At 35.9% G+C, this 20,096-nt stretch overlaps 1 protein-coding gene and 2 pseudogenes across 1 annotated transcript; 1 reads left to right on the top strand and 2 right to left on the bottom strand.

Moving 5' to 3' along the window:
* Positions 1–139: 139 nt before the first annotated feature.
* Positions 140–1,867, bottom strand: LOC116209274 (annotated as a pseudogene).
* Positions 140–7,661, bottom strand: LOC116209273 (annotated as a pseudogene).
* A 4,937-nt stretch (positions 7,662–12,598) lies between these two features.
* Positions 12,599–15,522, top strand: LOC116207225. The gene is made up of 2 exons (XM_031540110.1): positions 12,599–14,551; positions 14,971–15,522. Exons 1-2 carry the CDS (start codon positions 12,743–12,745, stop codon positions 15,175–15,177), a joined length of 2,016 nt encoding a protein of 671 aa, XP_031395970.1. The 5' UTR covers positions 12,599–12,742; the 3' UTR covers positions 15,178–15,522.
* The last annotated feature ends 4,574 nt before the right edge of the window (positions 15,523–20,096 follow it).

Here is a 20,096-nt window from a genome sequence, read left to right as displayed (position 1 = left end):
CAAGGAAAAGTATATTTAATTAAAAATGCGACAACGCATGAGGAATCGGATTCCAAAGTATGTTTTTGGGATAAGTGAGGTTCAAAAGTTGGTCTCCACATAATAAAGGATGTCTCCATAAACAAAATTCAAATACAAATACAAAAAAAATGTTTTTATTAAATTCGACCGCCTCAATACAAATACAAATACTAATACTAATACTAATACAGAAAACGAATGTTTTTATTAAATTCGACCGCCCTATTATTTATTTCTCTCGACGAGCATTGCATTGTAATGCTCAAGCAAACAGCAAAATTCATGCTCGTTCCTTGTTGTGTACTCAGTGGGGTGTTAGCGAACTTCCACGAGCATCGTAGGATGTGCTCGGAGATATCCCATCACCAGCAATTTCATCAATCGGCACAGTATCAGAGATCTCCTTCAAGTCCTTCTTCGTGAGCTTCATCCTCAAGGACCCAATGCTACTCTTGAGATTATTCATCATTGTCGTACCTATAAAGAAACATGAGTTCGAAGTTAAGAATATCCTGTAGAATAATCTCCGATTTCCCATATTGACAAAAGAATCAGAAATGGAAGTTCGAAGGCAACTCACCAGGAGTAGGCCCAACATCATCCCCCTTAAACCTTGGGCGTGATTCCTGAAAATTAACATAGCCATTGAGTTTCCGCTGCAGCCATCAGGTTCTTATGGAAAGCAGTTAAGTTTGTATACTTTTGCAGGTGAAATGTTCAATGTACAATTATTGAACAGTTACACACCAGAAAGCTGTTTGCTGGTATAGCCTCGGTAATCGCCCTTCCCCCCGAAAAACCCCGAGCGATGGGACTCCCTGCCAATTCAAAAAATAAAACCACAAAAGATATATTGTCAATATACAGATAAATATTGCGGAAGTTTAAAACTTTTTGGAGTGGCGCAGCGATTCACCTGCAGAGAGGGACTATTTCTTCCTCGATATCGCGTGTTGAGAGAGACCACTCCATCTGAACTGCAGTGATCGGATGGACTGCATGGACACGCCTAATTTTCTCAGGGCTTGCTTTCCGACAAGCCGATGTACTTGATTTTTCCCTCTTCCACCAGCTTCTTCAGTTCCTCCATCTGCAGAATTTTCCCAGCAGACATTGGTCAGACTAACAAATTAATCTACCCAATTGCTTTTCCCTCAAAAGTAGGATCGTGTCGTGATTTCACCATAATATGTTCGACAGCCGTACTGTTTTCTCAGTAAGGATGGTGGTATCAACCCAGTGCTGATAGTAGATGTCGATGTAGTCCACATCAAGACGTTTTAGGCTCGCCTCGCAAAATGATCGAACATACTCTCGTTCTCCTCTGACTATAATCATCCCTTCATAATCCATTTTCACAACTTCGAACTTCGTGGCTACCTGGAACCTCTCGCGAGGCAGTTTCTTCAATGCCTGGGAAGAAAGGCATATCGTGATGCCACCGATCACAATGACTACGACATCGACATCATGAAACTGCAACGTGTTACCTTTCCGTGGAGGATCTCATTTGTATTGTTCCCATATCGACGAGTCAAAGAAGGTTATCCCTCTATTGGAAGCCTCAGTGATGATCGAAATCCCGACATCCTCTGGGACGGGATCACTGTAAGCCCCTGTAAATCCCAGGCACCCGTATCCCAACCTCAAGATCTACCAAAAATCAACAAAACAACGTCGGCAGCTAAATATAATATATCTATTCAGTAAACTAAAATAATCACGTTGATGGAGCGAATGTATCACGATGAACGAACGCCAGAGCGAGTACCTCGTGGCCCTGAGTTCCGAGTTTCACTCTGGGCATGTGAATGCTCTGTTGCTCTGCCATTTTCTCATTCCTGTGTTCCTTGTCTGTAACTCGTTTCTTGGTTCATATATCCAATTCATGTTCATGTGTAGAGTTTTACTGTTACAGATATTTGTGGTGGAGAAAAGACAAGTCAAAAGAACATGAGATGTAGATGTCGACAAAGGCAATCAGGTAACTATTATTATGAAATTTACTTTATTTTTCGAACTTAACATGAATTAAAATGAATTTTATCCATAACAACAAAAATTTAGGCTTTGGCAATAGATCTATCATGCCGTTACATTTCTGCATCTCATGTTCGGTGACGGTCACCCCTGCATTTGAAAGCGGCAAATCGCACAGTTTCGTTCTATTTTGTTGAGCTAATTCCCCAAGCCCGTTATATAGGTAAAAAATACGTTGAAATATACAATATACAAAGTCTGGAAAAATTGTCGAAGGTTGCCACCTATTCAGATTTGGCAAAATAGAAGCTTCTCATGCGTTTGTATTTCATATTAAGTAATTGGAAAAATTATAGTTTTGGTCCTCTACCTTTGAGTGATTTTCTATTTTGGTCGTCTTTTTATATTTTTTTTATTATCATTCCTGAGTTGGAGCCACATCACCTGTAATATAAAAGATATTCATTCCACATCATCAACATTTAAAGAAAATAAAAGAGAAAAGTTAATAGATCACGAAAGAAAATTTAATTGGCTTCTTCCTCCGGGAAAAAAAATTGCTTTGAAAGTCTAGACCAAAACACCAAACAGCCAATCATCTTTTCTTTCTTATCCTGCTTCCCCATGAACAAAATTCTTCTAAGGAACACAGAGGGCCTGCACAACAGGCACCAACATCTCCTTGCAAGCCTTTTCTTACCCATTCCCCCCATTTTCATGTGCCTTTTAGCTACCGATCTCTCTCTTTATCAATCAGGAGACACAGTTCCCATTCAAATTATTGATGTAAAAATGCCCACAATACAATACAATCCCTACATTAATTGATATGGAGTATACAAGTAGAAAGAAGAAAATGCAGCCGTGATCTCTCCCACAAAATCTCAGCTTTGAGCTTTTTCTAGTTTAAGAACCCCCAAAAATAAAAGTTTCATCACATGTCGTTCTCAAGCTCACTGAAACTTCACTCATTCTCCCCCTTCCCTGAGCTGACACACTTCAAATTCAGCTCCTGTGAGCTCAATTTTGAGATCTTGGTGCATGAGGGTATTTACTCCCAAACACCAACACCAAGTTCGGGGGAATTGAAGGGAATTCAGATCCTCTATTATAAAGAAAATCCAATGTGGGAGCATGAGAGGAAAAAAAAATATGATTTGCTGTTGGTGTTGGGTTGGAGTTGCAAAGCAAAACTTTTTTCTCCCTTGGAGGAAGAATCCAATTAATTTTTCGTTTATAATCTATTGAGTTTTTTCTTTTATTTTCTTTTAATGTTGATGATGTGGAATGGGTATTTCATAAGGCGGCTAATGTGGCTTCAACTCAGCACTATTTAACGGCATCACTAACATATGACTAAAACATAAAAGTTTCTTAAGATAAATGATGAAAATGTAAAAAATATATAAAAAGAGGACCAAAATAGAAAAGTATTCAAAGGTAGAGGACCAAAAGTATAATTTCCCTAATTAATAATATGTCATTATTGTCTATTGTGGATGACATAATTTTCATGGTTATTCAATATTATAATTAAAAAGAAACTAATTATAAAAAATCATGAATTTTGAAATAATTTAAAATCATATACTTTACTATATTATATGTATAAAGATATGTCGAATTTCAACTTTATAAATTAGAGTAAAATAATTACCAATTTAAGTTAAAACTCGAAATAAACATTAATATTCAACGTTATAATAAAAAAGAAACTAATTACTAAAATTGTGATTTTTGAAATAATTTAAACTATACTTTACTATTTTATGTATGTAAAAGATATCTTGAATTTTAACTTAGTATATTACAGTGAAATAACTTACAAATATAAATTAAAACTTAAAAGAAACAAAAATATTCAATATTATAATTTAAAAGGATAATTTTTCTAAAATCATGATTTCGAAATAATTTAACGTTTTATACTTTACTATCTTACTTATTTGAAAATATATCAAATTTTAATTTAGTATATTAGAGTAAGATAATTGCACATTTAAGTTAAAATCCAAAATAAACATAAGTATTCAATATTATAATAAAAAAATTAATTATTCAAAAAAACACGAGTTTTGAAATAATCTTAAGTCACATACTTTACTATCTTATACATATAAAAAATATAGCGAAATTCAGTTTTTATATTAGCGTGAAATAATTAACAAATTAAAGTTAAAATTCAAAATAAATAAAAATATTCAATATTATAATTAAAAAGAAACTAATTATTAAAAAATCGGATTTCAAATAATTTAAAGTAATACAATTACTATCTTATGTATGTAAAAATATTTAAAATTTTAACTTATTATATTAGAGTAAAATGATTAATAAATTTAAGTTAAAACTCAAAATAAACATGAGTATTCAATATTATAAGTGAAAAGAAAATAACTATTCAGAACTCGTGAGTTTTGAAATAATATAAAATTATATATTTTACTATCTTATGTATGTAAAAATGTATCAAATTTTTTTTATCTTAGTATATTAGAGTGAAATAATTATAAATTTAATTTTAAAACTCAAAATAAACATAAATTTTCATATTATAATTAGAAAGAGACTAATTATTCAAAATAAAAAATTTTGAGATTATTTAAAGTTTTATATATACTTTACTATATATTAGAGTGAAATAATTTTACAAATTCAAATTAAAGCTCAAAATAAGTTTTTCACAACTCATTACTTGCTCGAACATGTAAATAGATTTTTAGAAAAGTTTATAACATTTTCAATTTTCATGTAAAAACTAAATACATTGAGAAATTAAAATTATTTGAGTTCAAAATTTTAAATTATATGATTGATTTATTATTATTTAGAATGTTTGAGATCTAGAAATCAAAGTTACTTAAAAAATTTTATGTTAAAAATTTATTTACCTTGATATTAATTAAATAAACTTATTAATTAGATTATATTAATTTATTCAGAAAATATATAAATTTAGATATTTAAATATTTTAATAAAGTAGTTCAATATTTTATATTTAATAATTTTTTTATTAAATGTTAACTTGAAAATTATCATGAAGTAAATTATAAACTTATTAAAATTTAATCAAATTAAATGATAAACTTAAAATCTGTCACAAGTAATAATTCTACGGAAAGCGCCGCGGATTGACTAGTACCACTTTATTTATGCTCTCAATGTTTATTATGCTGTATATTGCCCAAGCAACGTTAATGCTATGACAATGAGATAATTCCATTTATTTCTTGATATAATGTTGATAAAAGTACAAAAACCCTCTTATAGTTTGAGCTTGGGACAAGTTGAATTCTGTGATTTTTCGAGGGACAATTAACACTCTGTGGTTTATTTCGTGAGACATAAGGGACTTCACCGTTAGATTTTTTGTCACTTTTGGTTCTCAAACTTTACTTTTCGCCATTATTACCCTCAAACTTTCAACTTTTTGCAATTTGATCCTAAAAAGGGGAAGGGACTAGGGCCATTGGTCAGCGACCTTGACCCCACCACCGAGGTCGCCTGCACCCACAGAGGATGTCGACGACCATGGATTGGGTCGAGATCGCCAATCGGCGGCCCAGCTCCCCAACCAACCGGGATCTCGAGTTACTTCAAATGGACGATTAGTGTATCTCCAATGGAAGGTACGATGTTACTTCTTTGCACAACCAACCTGGTTAATGTCTTTGAATCGAGGTCTAGTTCAAACTTCATATGATGCAAAAGCTTCAATTTCCAGTTTTCCTTAAGCTTAAATGCATCGCTAGAAAGTTTTGCATATTTATCCATAAATTTAGCAAAGCTCTTCCCTTAGACAGCCATTTATCAATCTCTCAACATTCATGACATATGCTCTCACACACTTTACATCATAACATTATATCACGGTGAATTAGCCAAAAAACATATATATATATATATATATATATTAGTGTAAAATAACCTGATATTCCTTTCAGTAATAAGGATGGCTTGACCAAACCCTGCAGCACAGGTCGTTCTTTCATTGACATATATATCTCTACAGAAAAATTTCTAGTATGTATATACTTCAATAATTCCATCCTGAATATTGAAGCTCTGGAAATGGAAATTCCTCACTAGTCATATGCTTATTTCTTCTATCTTTGGGCCGGGGTGTTAGTGAACTTCCAAGAGCAGCGAAGCAAGTGTTCCAGGGTCCTATCACCAGCTACTTCATCCGTTGGCACTGCATCAGCAACCTCCTTCCAAGTCCTCTTCTGTGAGCTTCAACCTCAAGGACCCGATGTTACTCTCAAGATTCTTAATTTTACTCGTGCCTGAAGAAAAGCACGAGCTAAGAGTTAAGACCACCCAAAGAAGTCATCAATTGCTCATATTCAGAGAAGAATTGAATGGAAAACAATCGCAACTGACCTGGAATATGTACAACATCATTCCCTTGACGAAGAATCCAAGCAAGAGCGAGTTGAGCAGGGCTGCATCCACGTTTTTCCGCCAACTTTTCTACTCGAGAATAGAAAATTTTTGTTCTTGTCCAAGTTCTCTGCTTTAAACCGTGGAAACGTTTGCGGAAACGAAAAACAGGAGGGTCGGGTTTCAGATAAGAAGCAGTTTCAGACTGTCCAATCTTCAGTTGTCGAGTAGCATGTACCAGAATACTGTTTGCTGGTATGGACTCCTTGATCGCCTTTCCCCCAAAGAACCCATGGACAATGGGACAGTATGCAACGATCCCAATCCCAAGCTCCTTAAATATTGCAACCAAACACGGGGAAAGAAATTGGCAATTTTACAGATACTAAGTTGGCACTGCTGAATTTAAAACCTTTTTTAATTGTGCAGCAATTCACCTCGATTTCGCGAGTCCAGAGACCACTCCATCTGAACAGCAGTGATCGGGTGTACTGCATGGGCCTGCCTTATGCTGTCGGGGCTGGCTTCCGACAAGCCTATGTACTTGATCTTCCCCTATTCCACCAACTTCTTCAGTTCCTCCATCTGCATGATTTTCCCAACAAATTAGTCGTATTTCAAATCCCAATTTTCAGGACGTTGTAAATATATTCGTTTATGGATCTTATAGTTTCCTCAAGGGGGGAAGTGGTGTCGACATGGTGCTGATAATAGAGGTCTATGTAGTCCGCATCATGACGTTTCAGGCTCGCTTCGCAACATGATCGGACATATTCTGTTTTCCCATTGACGATGATGTTAACCAACTCGATCTTCACAACCCCAAACTTCGTAGCCAACTGGACCTTCTCACGGGGCAATTTCTTTATTGCCTGCAATAAAAGCACGCAGAAAAGTGATTAAACAGGTCATAAAATTTTACCACTGGAATAAACTAAGACATCTTCACAAGAGCACCGATAGTTCACATTTCCTACTAAGATCTCATTTGCCCTGCACCCATATGAATCAGACGTGTCAAAGAAGGTTATCCCTCTCTTGAACGCCTTGGAAATGATTGAAATCTCGACATCCTCTGTGACAGGATCATTGTAAGTTCCAGAAAGCCCCATACAACCATATCCTAATTTTGAGACCCGATAGTACCTCAGGAAAAAGTGTCAGCAAGCATTGTGTGCAAAAATGAATCACAATTAAGGAAAGTTGAAGAGAATACCTCAAGTCCCTGAGTTCCAAGCTTCACTCTGGGAATCTGAACCTTCTGATCCTCAGCCATATTTTCGTCTCCCTGTTCCTCCATTGGGATCACGAAGCCACTTTGATATCGCATGGTTCGGTTCTCAGCAGCTTCCATAGACTTCTGGGAACATTTCTGAGAGCTTTCCCCCAAAGCTCCAACGACCCCTTCGATTTCTCCCCTGCATTTCTTTCCTACAAACTTGTAGGACTTACCTAACACTTACTAAATATCATATCTACATAAGTTTACTTTGACTTAATAATCCTAATTAAACATTGTCATCTAATTAGTGTTCCAATTAGATGCAAGTGTTAGAATTCAGAAAAGGTTGGCAAGCCAAAGCTCTGGCTGCACAGCGTGCTGGACAACAACCTTGGAAACCGCACGAATTCTGTCTTCCAGAGTTCGGTCCGTCAAAATCTTTGAAAACAAAGTCCTGTTCTGCTGTACAGACCCATTGGCATCATCTACCAACTATTTGGCATGGATCGTGATGTTGAACCCTTGATTAATCTAATGGTCGCAGCCAAAGCAAGTCCATCCCATATTGCCTAGGCTGCCTTCGAGCCCTTTGCTCCATGATTTCAAACCGTAACATGAGTTGACTGATTAAACCCATTCCTGCTAGGTTTTTCTCTGTGATCCAATAGCATAACTCTCACCCGGGAAGTGGGTCCGTTGCATTTGCTCTGGCCTGAGTTTTTGCGATAGTCTCGGGATTTAAATTGCAGGCACGGATCACGTAACAGTCGCATCGCAGTCATAACGGTTTCAGCTAATTGCGATGTTACGTAACGGCGTCCTAACTGTCCATGGACTTAGTTAATTGATCTCTATATTTCTCACCCCATAATCCGCAGTCGAGTGCAAATCCCCTCTCTCCTCCTATAATTCTACCCCTGCATGAACTTATCTCACCAACTTTTTATTTGAATAACGGCCAGTTTCATTACGACCATTACAAACAAGAAAATCACTCTATCCGAATATCAGTCTGTACTGTGGTTTCGGCTGTTATGAACCGAGATTTAACATTGGTGCTCGGACTTTCCCAGGCGGCTGCAAACGCCTCCATTGAGAATTGCTAGTTGAGTTAAATTCAATGGGCAAATTTCAAACCAAAAGAACCTAACTCGGTAAAGCACTGCATGCGTATTTTTTTTACCACACCCAGCCTGAAACCTACTTCCAAGAAAGAGTCATTGTCTTGGCGCCTTTACAGTCTTATTGAGCTCCGATTCAATTCAGATAATTCGAAGTTTCATTTTCCGATTTTCTGAAAAAGTTCTCGATTGCAAGATTCTGCTTTTCTTTTTCTTTTCTTTTTAAATCGGTAAAAGGTAATAACTTACATTCAAAAGCCACTGAGAAAATACAAATACATATACAAAAGGTTAAACGACCACAAGTACAGAAACAAAAGCAAACTATAGGGTAGCCGAATGATCACTAATTACATCAATAAATAGGTTAGCATTCCCTAATCCATTCCCATTTACCCAAAAACTACTCATCTTACTCCATCTATCTAATTAAATATCTATAAAATTCTCCAAATCTTCAAAAGTTTGATTGTTCATTTCCTTCCATATAAGCAAGAAAACAGATAAAGGGATCACTATGATGATTTTCTTTCTCTCTTTAAGACCTTCAATCACTTGCCAAGCCCATAACTCTTAACGAACTGAAGATGCAAGCACCAATTGAATCCCAAGGAGAGTGTATACTGCAACCTAGACCCGTCTAGACCCGCCTAGACCAAGAATGATGGATAAGAATAGGGTTATTTATCTGTTTTGCATGATTGTAAATGAAAACTTTTTTATTTTAATTATTTATTTCATTTATTGTGTTAAAAGAAAAAAATAAGATTCCAATAGGGCATCCGGAACATATAGTATAATTCATATTCTGGATAGTTTCCGGTTCCAAGTCTCAACATGGTAGAGTTTGGTTCCAAAATCCTGAAACTTATCCCCACAGGAAAGGATCTGAATACCGTTAAAAAAAGGAATATCCGGATCTGTACACCTCTATTCCTAGAGGCCCGGTGTTCGGGCCTGTGAAATGTCAATTGAGCCCTAAACGGTAGAATCACACAACGGCTTTAAGCTCTTTCCGTCTATCGTCCATCTTTAATCTCCGATGGCTCGCTGATATACACACTCTTATCCTATCAAATAGCTTAAGATATCAGGCATGGCGGTTTGAATGAAAGGTGGAATTGATAATCTTCGTGATTCGTTTATTCACCACTTTCAGGACTCTTGCATGCAACTAACTCTTGCATGATAATCTTCGTGATTCTATTCCAATTACCATGTCTTAGTAATTGGTACTCAACATATTCAAAATATAGAGTTAGAACACTAATTTTAGACTTGCCCTTTACCCTTTACCCTTTGCCTTTTTTTTGGTGGAAATGATATATTTTATTAATCAGCAAAAATAATATACATTAATTGACCACATTGATACTATCGGCTAACCCAGCCACGATGCTGCCAGAGCCTATCCCGACCATGACACTGTCGGTGTTTGTCCTGGTCATAAAACTACTAGGTAACAACATACCTTTTATTACAACACCAACAAGGAAAACTAGCCGCACATCGTGCAGAAACCGATCACATTGCCCTTTGTATGTATGCGTATATACTGCACCATATATATAAATACACACATGGCATGATGAATTAAAAACCAGCGTACAATATTGCTGATTTTTTTTTTGTCATTATACAAGCAAAGGTGACTATGAAATCTCCTTCCCATTAAATTTGATTTTTTTTCTTTTCATTTATTTATTTTTTTAATGTATAATATTATAGATTTTAAGGAGTTATAATGGTTTATCTCATGATAAAATAATTGGGCCATGAGAAAGGCACATGGACAATTGGAGTGAGATTGACAAGATTGTGAGATGCGATGAACACAAGAACTAATGATTCATTAGTCTTGACATGATTTTCCTTGATGAAGAGGTACGTTTTGGTATATTTGACTAATTATAATATTTTCAAATACAAACTTGGATATTTATTTAATTATTATTATTTTTGATGAAATCAGGGTTCTTTAATGCATGCAAGAAAGTCTCATATCGATTTGTCCATATCGTTATTTCATGAAGGGGTTTATACACCATCAATAATTTCAAGATAACTACAGCCTTATCGAGATATCGGCCAGATTCTGAGATAAAAAAATTGTTCTTACTTATAACGTTAGTGACCGAATTGAAAGAAGATTAATTACCCATCAATCAACACAAGTTTGAGTTTACTTATATGCAAATAATAAAAAGTAGATATAATGACATGAACATTCAACCGACACTATTTTGATTTATTTTCCCTTACATATTTTTCTTCATTTTTATCCATTGAAGATTTTTCCATAAACTTTGAGTTGAGTGGTTAGATATTACGATAATGATTCTTATTATTTCATACTTTGAGATTTTTCGTTTCATGAATTTTACTTTTCACTCTCATATGTACATGGGGCTTTAGAAGCAGCATTTTGATTTCTAGATAAATGGATGACTAATTGAATTTTTTTTTTCTTATTTATTCAGGCTCCAATTCCTGAATTGCTTCTTAATGGTCATCCTTGTTTTTGTTTCATTTTCCATTGATATTTCTTTTCATTCTATTCTGTTGATTTTATTCCCATAAGCTTAGAGTCGAGTGCTTATACGTCAATATAAATTATATGTATATATATATATATTGATTCCTTCTACATCTATAACAATATATTTTGTTTGTATTATATATATGCATATATATATATATATATATCCTATATATATAAGTATATATCGATTCTTTTGCATATGTAACAAAATATATTCCATTTGTATTATTTATGCACATCGTCAATTTAATTATGTAAATAATATATTAAATAGAATATATCAAATTTCTTATTTGGACTAAATTAAAGGAAATTTTTATACTTGACATATTATTAGTTATTTTAATAGCATAGAAATAGTAAATGAATTATAAGAAAAATGTATAGTAGTGTATGCATAGATTTCTATTCCAATTATGTATATATTATAATAGAATTTTAAATATTATATTTCCTTTTATTGAACTTATATATCTCTTCAATTAACTATAAGTATGTAATTTATACCGTCCAATTGATTATAATTATGTAACTGATTCTCGAATTACGATAACTTATTCTATTTCTTCATTATTTGTTCGAAACTCCCCAAATCCTACTCCAATTCAAGTGGCGGATGATTCGATCGTCTCCGTAGCTGTAAAATGAGATAACTTAAGAGATGATCTGATTCTTTTTCTTAAATATTTGTTAAAAATTATGAGACACTTTAAATTTTTGTTAGGAGTTTATTAGAATACCAATAACTATATTTTATGCCAAATTATTAAGGCCCGTTTGTTTTTCCTGTTAAAATCACAAAAATTTTAACTTTAACTTTAACTCAACACACTATACAACAAAAATACACGTTTTCCAAGTCAAATTTATAATCTCATATCATTTGTCATTTTTCACAATAAAAATTAAAGTTATTTTAACTCTGAAATCAAACGCACCGTTATATTTTTGTATAATTATTGCATCATTATCTACCAAAATTTCTCGCAAGAGGCACAGGTTTTAATCTAGTTTTATTTTATTTGTATTATGATACAATATGTATTGTCTGATTCACATTGCGTCATTCATGGCATCACGAAATCCATCCTGGATATTGAGAAAGTTTTGTATAGACTCATTCGGGACTAAGCTGCTTTATAATGTCAGGATTCCTCACATTCCCTGGGGCCTGCAAAATGTTTATCCTATTTAATAATCTAACCAACCAGAATTTTGGAGTTTTCTTCTTCTCCTCTTCTCTTTCTTTATCACTACCATCAGTCGACTATAAAAGCAAAGACTTGGTCAATATGGGGAACATAGTTCTGTTTTCTTCCTCTCCTTTTTCGGTTTCTCTCCTCTTCTCCATTCCTTCTTTCACCTGTTCTGTATTTTTGCAACTTTGAAGAAGATCCCAAAACTCTATTATATTGTTTGTTGTTTCTTCCTCTTCCTCCTCCTCCTCTTCCTCCTCCTCCTCCTCCTCAAGGATGAATACAGGTAATACCCCCCGCCTTCTTCAGCATCCTAGCCATGAACATGACCTGGTCTTGCAAGAGCTGAGCGAAACTTTCAGCTGTGAATGCCATATCTGCAATTTCTACACAGAAGGCGGTCCGGCCTACCATTGCGTGGACTGTGAGTTCTTCCTCCACAAATCATGTGCCGAAATGCCACCCGAGATGCAACATCCCTTTCATCCACAGCACCCGCTGGCGCTTACTATATCTTCAAGAAAGGATTACGGCTGTGGCGGGTGTGGTGACTTTGTAATTAACAAATATCGTTACCAATGCGATGGCTGCCGTGTAGCCTTGCACTTGGGATGTGCAGCTGCAACTCTCCCTCCTGAAGAAGAAAAGCATAAGGACGAGCAAAAGCACCAGGACAAGGACCACCACGAGGAGGAGATGATTGAGCACTTTGCTCACGACCATCCTCTTGCATCCTTCCACGTGGATGTGCCAAATTATATCAGATGCAAGGCATGCAAAGAGCGGATCTCCGGTCGCGTTTATGGTTGCCGTGCCTGCATATTCATGCTGCACGAATCTTGCGCTCTGGCACCCCGAGAGATAATGAATCATCCTTTTCATCCACAGCACCCGCTCACCTTACTTGTCGATTCCGACCCTACCTTTCGATGCAAAGTCTGCAAGAGGTACTGTTTCTCCTCATACAACTGTAATGAATGTGGTTTCATTCTTGATATGGAATGTGCTGTTTCCATTGTGCATCCTCCACAAGATGATGAGAGTCGTAGCACAGACAATAGGCGAGATCAGATCCATCATTTTTCCCACCCCCACCAACTGACATCTTTACACGCAAAAGCAGAGCTACGTGCCATATGCGAATTTTGCCCACAAAAAATATCCAGTGATTTTTACTGTTGCCCTGGCTGCCCTTTCCTGCTCCACCAATCGTGTGCCGAGTTGACACAAGAGATAGTGCACCCTCTTCATCAGGACCACCCTCTCATTTGGCAAGAAGGTCGTCCTGATTGCTCTCTCTGCTCTTCGAAGCATACCACCTGGTTCGGATTCGAGTGTAAAGAGTGTCTTTTTGGCCTTCATGTGGGATGTGCTGTCCAATCTCTCTCTGCTACAAAAGATGAATTTACTCTTTACAGTAAGCTTTTCCATGAGCACCCTATGAAGCTTCAGTATTTCAAGGGATATATATCAAATTGTATTGTCTGTGAGTGGCCTCTTAGAGGTCTAGGTTATGCCTGTCAAGAAGGTTGCCGCAGGTTCGTCCATAATACATGTGCTACACCCAGACTTGAATCGGAACACCCTATTCACCCACAACATCAGCTCATTCTTCATAAAGGGAAATTCTATAGATCCCTTCCTTGCTTTGCATGTCTTCAAGTTATATCTGGTGGATTCACCTTTTACTGTGATCATTGTGAGATCCAGTGCCACCCACGCTGTCTTAGGACGCCAACTCTGAAGCATCAGCGTCACGAGCACAGCCTAATCTATTTCAGAGGGATGGACAAGAAGCTACACAATATGCCATGCAATGTGTGTTACAATGATTGCAGGATTGACTTCTACCGCTGTGTTCCGTGCAACTATAATCTTCACTTCATTTGCTTGCCTCTGCCCCCTTCCGTTAAACACGAATTCCACTTCCATCCGCTGGTGCTCCGTGATAGAGTTGTCGATGAACATTATGATTATGAGGAGCAATACTGCGACTTGTGTGAGACCCTCAGGAACCCAGAACTTGGTGTCTATTATTGCGAGGAGTGTAATTATGCTGCTGATATCGACTGCGTCATCCCCAAGGTAAGCCCCACATCCCAAAATTTCACCATATTTTCCGAAGCATTAGGTAGCCGTTCGCTCTTTCTGAGTCATTATGATCTTAATTTCTGTCTGGAAAAGGAATACTGTTATGAAGAACCTGAACCTGAAGGAAAAAGAGGCCACTCCCATACCTTGCGTGGAAAAAAAATTGTTGCAGAATTCATAGTATATTGCCTGAGGACTATATTTCTTTTTCGAGTTAATAATATGAGACTAAATATATAGTTGATTATCAAAAGAGGATATAACGCATGCTCTTAGCTGGTAATTAAGAAATTTCATATTCGATATGGGACTATCCGTATCATTTTATTAGCTATTAAAATTCTTATTTCATTATATAGTGGGTCGATGGGCCTCACTTGTAACCTAACATATATAATTGATTGCCATCTCAGGTAAATCTCGAGAAAAGAAGACAAGTGGAAGAACTTATGCTCAAGAAACTGGATAAAGATATTTCCAAAGAAGAAGCAGAAATACTGTCACTGGAGGAAAAATTGGAAAAACTGAAGGAAAAATTGGAAACGTCAATGAAAAATCTGGTGGAACTCAAGAAAAAGAGAGAATGGGCGCTATGGCAAGCAGAGTCGAACAGGGAATGAATGTGGAGTCACACAATGATTTCTCTTGCCGTATCGTTCATCCTAATAGGGATGTCACTTATCCATTGGTCAAAATAGACATTATTCATTATGTGCTGCTATTTGCAGTCGATTTTGTTCTTTGCTTGTTCTGATTATGGCCTAAAGTTACTTTTTAAGGACCAGATTATGAAAAATCAAGTGTTCGAGTACTTCTGAAAAGTCAATTTTGTGATCGGCACTCTCGTGAGTTCCTATACACTTTCTTTACTTGTCCATATATTCATTAGCCAACGCAGATAGTCTCCACCGAGCTCGGATGAACAAGGAAGGAGTCTAGGATGGGGATGAAATCGGAGTCCCATGACGCTCTTTTTTGGTATCTTTTGTTGTTAGCATCTTGTACATGCATTTTCATTTATTTTCTAATCGATTTAATTTGAACAAGTTGAAGATCCGCACAAATATTTTTTAGTTGCAATTAATTTTATCAAATAATTATACACGTCAGTCATACACAAACATACATATATATATATATATATATATTGCGGGTTAATAAAAAAAATATAAACATTTCACATTTTAACAATTATAGCACAAATTTTTTTTTCTTGATCTAAATATACACAAATTTTTTATTCGATAACAATTCTAGTACGGTATCAACTTTTTCGTTAATTTGGACGTAAATTACTGATGTGTAGGTCGAGTGGGACCCACCATATTTTCTTTGTAATAAAATTATTTCAAAAAATAACATAAGAAATTAAAAAAGAAAAAAAGGCAAAAACCAAAATCAGGGAAGAGGGTCGGCGGCTGGCGGTGGAGGCCTCGTGTCGGCCACACCCCCCAAACCCCCAGCCGGGAATTTTAACTTATTTTTCATTCATTTGCATTCTTAAAAGTTTTATAACTTTTAGTTTTTATAGGGTTTGACCTCGCCTGAGCGGTGGTGGTCGGGATCCGGGCCACCATAGCCCTCAGTCGTCCATCTCTTTCTCTCTCTTCAAAATATCGATGGATTAGTTCTCTTGGACCACATCAGCTGGCACTGCTCCTAAGCTTTTTAAATGAAAGAATTTTTTGTCAGTGCCAACTCTCTCAGAAACTGAGGTTATGCAGTCGAATTTAAAAGATAAAAACCCGACTGTTAGTTTCGACTGTTTGAAGGCCAAGATCTTCCGGGTATATCCATCCACATGGACATGATACTGCATCGAGACTTCCGACCCGCATCTGGCCTGTTTAAATTGGGTGGGCCGTCCTGGGCCACGTAATTCGGACCCATAAAAGAATTTGGTTTTTGAATGATGTCCGCCATGATCCTCCTCAGGCCCATCATATCCTTCCTCTGCGTTATAAATTCAAAGTTGGCGTAGAACTTACCAGGAAATTCCTAGAATCCCAGAGGCCCAGTGTTCGGGCCCGTGAAATGGCTCTTTCCGTCTATCGTCCATCTTTAATCTCCGATGGCTCGCTGATATACACACTCTTATCCTATTAAATAGCTTACAGATATCAGGCATGGCGGCTTGAACGAAAGGTGGAATTGATAATATTTTATTTATCAGTTTTAGGACTCTCGCATGTAACTAACTTTTGCTTCTAAAAGATGCCGATTTTGGTTCAAAAGCGAAATTCCTGTCAACACGGTTTAGCCCCCGTGCCGATGGAACTTCCCGTGACCCTTAGAGGATTTCGATTATCATTAGCAAACAAATAGACGAGATGTATATTTTATCGAACAAATCTCGGTTCAATCTTTGGTGTGTGTGCCAACTATAACACATGGAACCAATCATTTTGTGTTGACAACATGGCGACATGTGATTGGCCATTTAAGTAAGCGATAAAAGGGTGGGAGAGGGACGGAAAGCGGCCCACCCAGACGGCCACATGTCACGTGGACGGCGGAGATCATAATCTTCCATAAGATCTCATGGAAATTTTCACTCCAATTGTTTGCTATAAACAAATCATTAATTCCATCATTTTCCCTATATAATTCATAGATTTATTATCGCAAAAGTTTATACTATTCCTCACGCTCATGGATCCGTAGTGGACCTAGGGAACATGATTGTATTGAATTGGAGAAAGAAATAATATTTTCAATTATTTAACCCGTGCATGAAGGAGAGGAACACCCTTATTATTAAATTTAAAAAGCTTATTACATTTTTAATTATGCATATATATATATATATATGCTGCCTTGTACTCAACAAATACATGTAAAGAACCCTATATATATACGCGATCTATCACTACCCAATATTGCTTGTTATATGGGAAAACTTTGTCAAAACTATGCCATATATATTGGCAAAGACCTATACAAAATAAGTAACAATCAAACAAGCACCGCATACAATTGACTAGTTAAACTAATTTGTAACTTATAAGTACAATTATCGACTTACTGAAGTGTGTAATTAGTCGTATCGTAAAAAAAAAATTAAGATATTTCTCCTTTTTTTTATGGCATTCTTTTATCCAATTGTCCCTCAGTTAATTATTTAGGTGGTGTTTGAAATTTAGATTTGATTTTAACTTGACATTGATTGTGATTTTACGGAGTATTTGGTCAAACTTGGAGGCCCACATTCATTTGATAATATTGTAATTATGGAATTGTATTAAAATGGAGTAGTGTAAATATTTATGGGTGGGGCCCATTATTTTGACTTTGATAAGTGTAATTTATTTTGTTATGGATAGAGTTAAAATCAAAATCACGATTCTAAAATCAAACTCAAATTTCACACCGGCTTTAATGTCCTTCAATCCTTTTGTCCCGGCTATCATGATTCCCCACAGTTGGCATAAACTATGGTTTCTCACCTACCTTCACCCATATGTATATGAGCACATTTGATGTGCCATAATTGGTGGATGCCTCTTCATCACTTTTCTAAATAATTTTTCCTATTTTTCCCTATGAAGGACAATGACGGTCACCCCAAAAGGTCCCGCAAGACCTTTCATTTAAAATAGATCATATCTTTTTGGTGCCACCATAAAAGCCTGTATTTATATGTACATCGAAGTGACTTAAATAGTTAAATTACCCAGATTCCATTATCATCAACAAGTCATTCACTCGTATATACAGGTTGCGTGGAAAGTCTATAGCCGGTGGATTTATGCAACATCTGTTATTGCAAAGATACTTATTTGCTCTCGTGAAATCGCATAATTGAAGATAACCAACCAACCAACCAACCCCTCTACACCCGATCATATATATTACAACCATATGGCAAAAGTAAATCATATTTGACTTTTGAGTGATGTGATGAGACCAAATAGTTAATGCTTAGACTGTGGCATATTAGATGACAATCTAAACTGCTCATAAATTTTGTGAATTTGTTATTAGATTATTAAAAAACAAATATGCATTATATCTTAGACATATTTGTTGCAATTTTATATGTAGTATCTTGTCAAGTATATGCCGCATTAATCAGGAAAAAAGACCAGTGGAAACAAAAGGAGGGGGAAAACAGTCAAGCATGAGAGTGACTTAAAAGTAAATTGATTTTTCTGGGCTTTGTTTAATAGATCGAGAGAGCCTTTTCCTCAGCTTAATAGCTTGCCTTTTGACATGGCAATGCATCACTGGGTGGAAGGCAACTTCAAAACTGTCCCAAGAAGTCCATTCAGATGACACAACATTAGAAAGAAAGGTTCAAAGTGATCATTAACCAAGCATTATCTTCTTCATTCATTCACAAGGGCGCCAATTTTCTTTGGATTTATGTCTCCATTACTCTATCGAATTAACTATGACCTAATTTTGTTATAATACATGCATTCTTTCATATTTTCAATAGAGAGTAAAGATTCTCTGAATAACTAAAAAAAGCACTGTTCATAAGTGGTATCGTGTTTTTCGCTTTAATAAAGAGTGAGGCATGCAGCTCACCAAATAAAGACTGAGAGCGCGTCAACTGTGTTTAGTCGAAGATTAAGACAAACCTATCTTAATTATGTTTACTTGAGTGGGAGAAAATGTAATGTACATATTGGGAGAGATAGAAGGATAGGTTGAGAAGCCCTTTCCCTTTTTTTTTCACTTTTATATATGTTTGTAAGCAATATTTATGCAAGACCTATGAATCCCATGCAGTGGTCCCAAATACTCTCGTGTTTTTTTTACCTTTTTTGGACAGTTAGGTTAAAAATTGGACCTCTCACCCAACAGAAGCACTAATGATATTTATCATAAATAAAAAAATTTTAAAAATAAATTAACAGCAAATCACGAGATATATTGGTGCAGTTTTGCAAATTTTGCACCATGTTGACAGGCTTTTTTTTTTTTCGATGCGTATCATATGGTATCCAAAAATCTATATATTGGGCTCCAATTAGTTCAAATTGAAAATCGGTCTATTAAGGGATAAAATCCTCTGCATCACGGTTTTCTTCCATTCAAAGATTCGAATTCAATATCTAAACCAACTCAGGTTGATTTCATGTTGACATTCTTTACCTTTAGTTGTAGTACAAGTCGAAATCCACTGAATGTATCTCTATTAGTCGAGGTCAAGCTGAGCCAATACTAAGAGAGGGTTGGCACAACCACCTCGTAATTAATCCCGTAGAAAATAAAATAAAAGAGGGAAAAAGAGAGAGAGAGAGAGAGAAAAGGAATAGGAAAAGTCATAAAGTAAGTAACTTCATAGGAAGTTTGAGAAACTCTCTCAAGTATTATCACTAAACCCTGTCTGCATGTGGTGGCATTGGCGTGACAATATTCAATTTGCTTCTCTCTTTTGGGACCACATCCTTTATTCCCACCCGCCCCAGTTTTATTTTTCACATCCCAATGCCCTCCCCTTTTTCTCTCTTCACTTCATGACTTATCACATACACATTAATTACTTCATAAATATATATATATTTGCTTAAAATTCAAATTCAACAGA

This window comes from Punica granatum, chromosome 5 (assembly GCF_007655135.1).
Source record: "Punica granatum isolate Tunisia-2019 chromosome 5, ASM765513v2, whole genome shotgun sequence".
Classification (NCBI taxonomy): Eukaryota; Viridiplantae; Streptophyta; class Magnoliopsida; order Myrtales; family Lythraceae; genus Punica; species Punica granatum.
The sequence above is the reverse complement of the archived record's forward strand: the minus strand, read 5'-3'. Positions and strand labels throughout refer to the sequence as shown.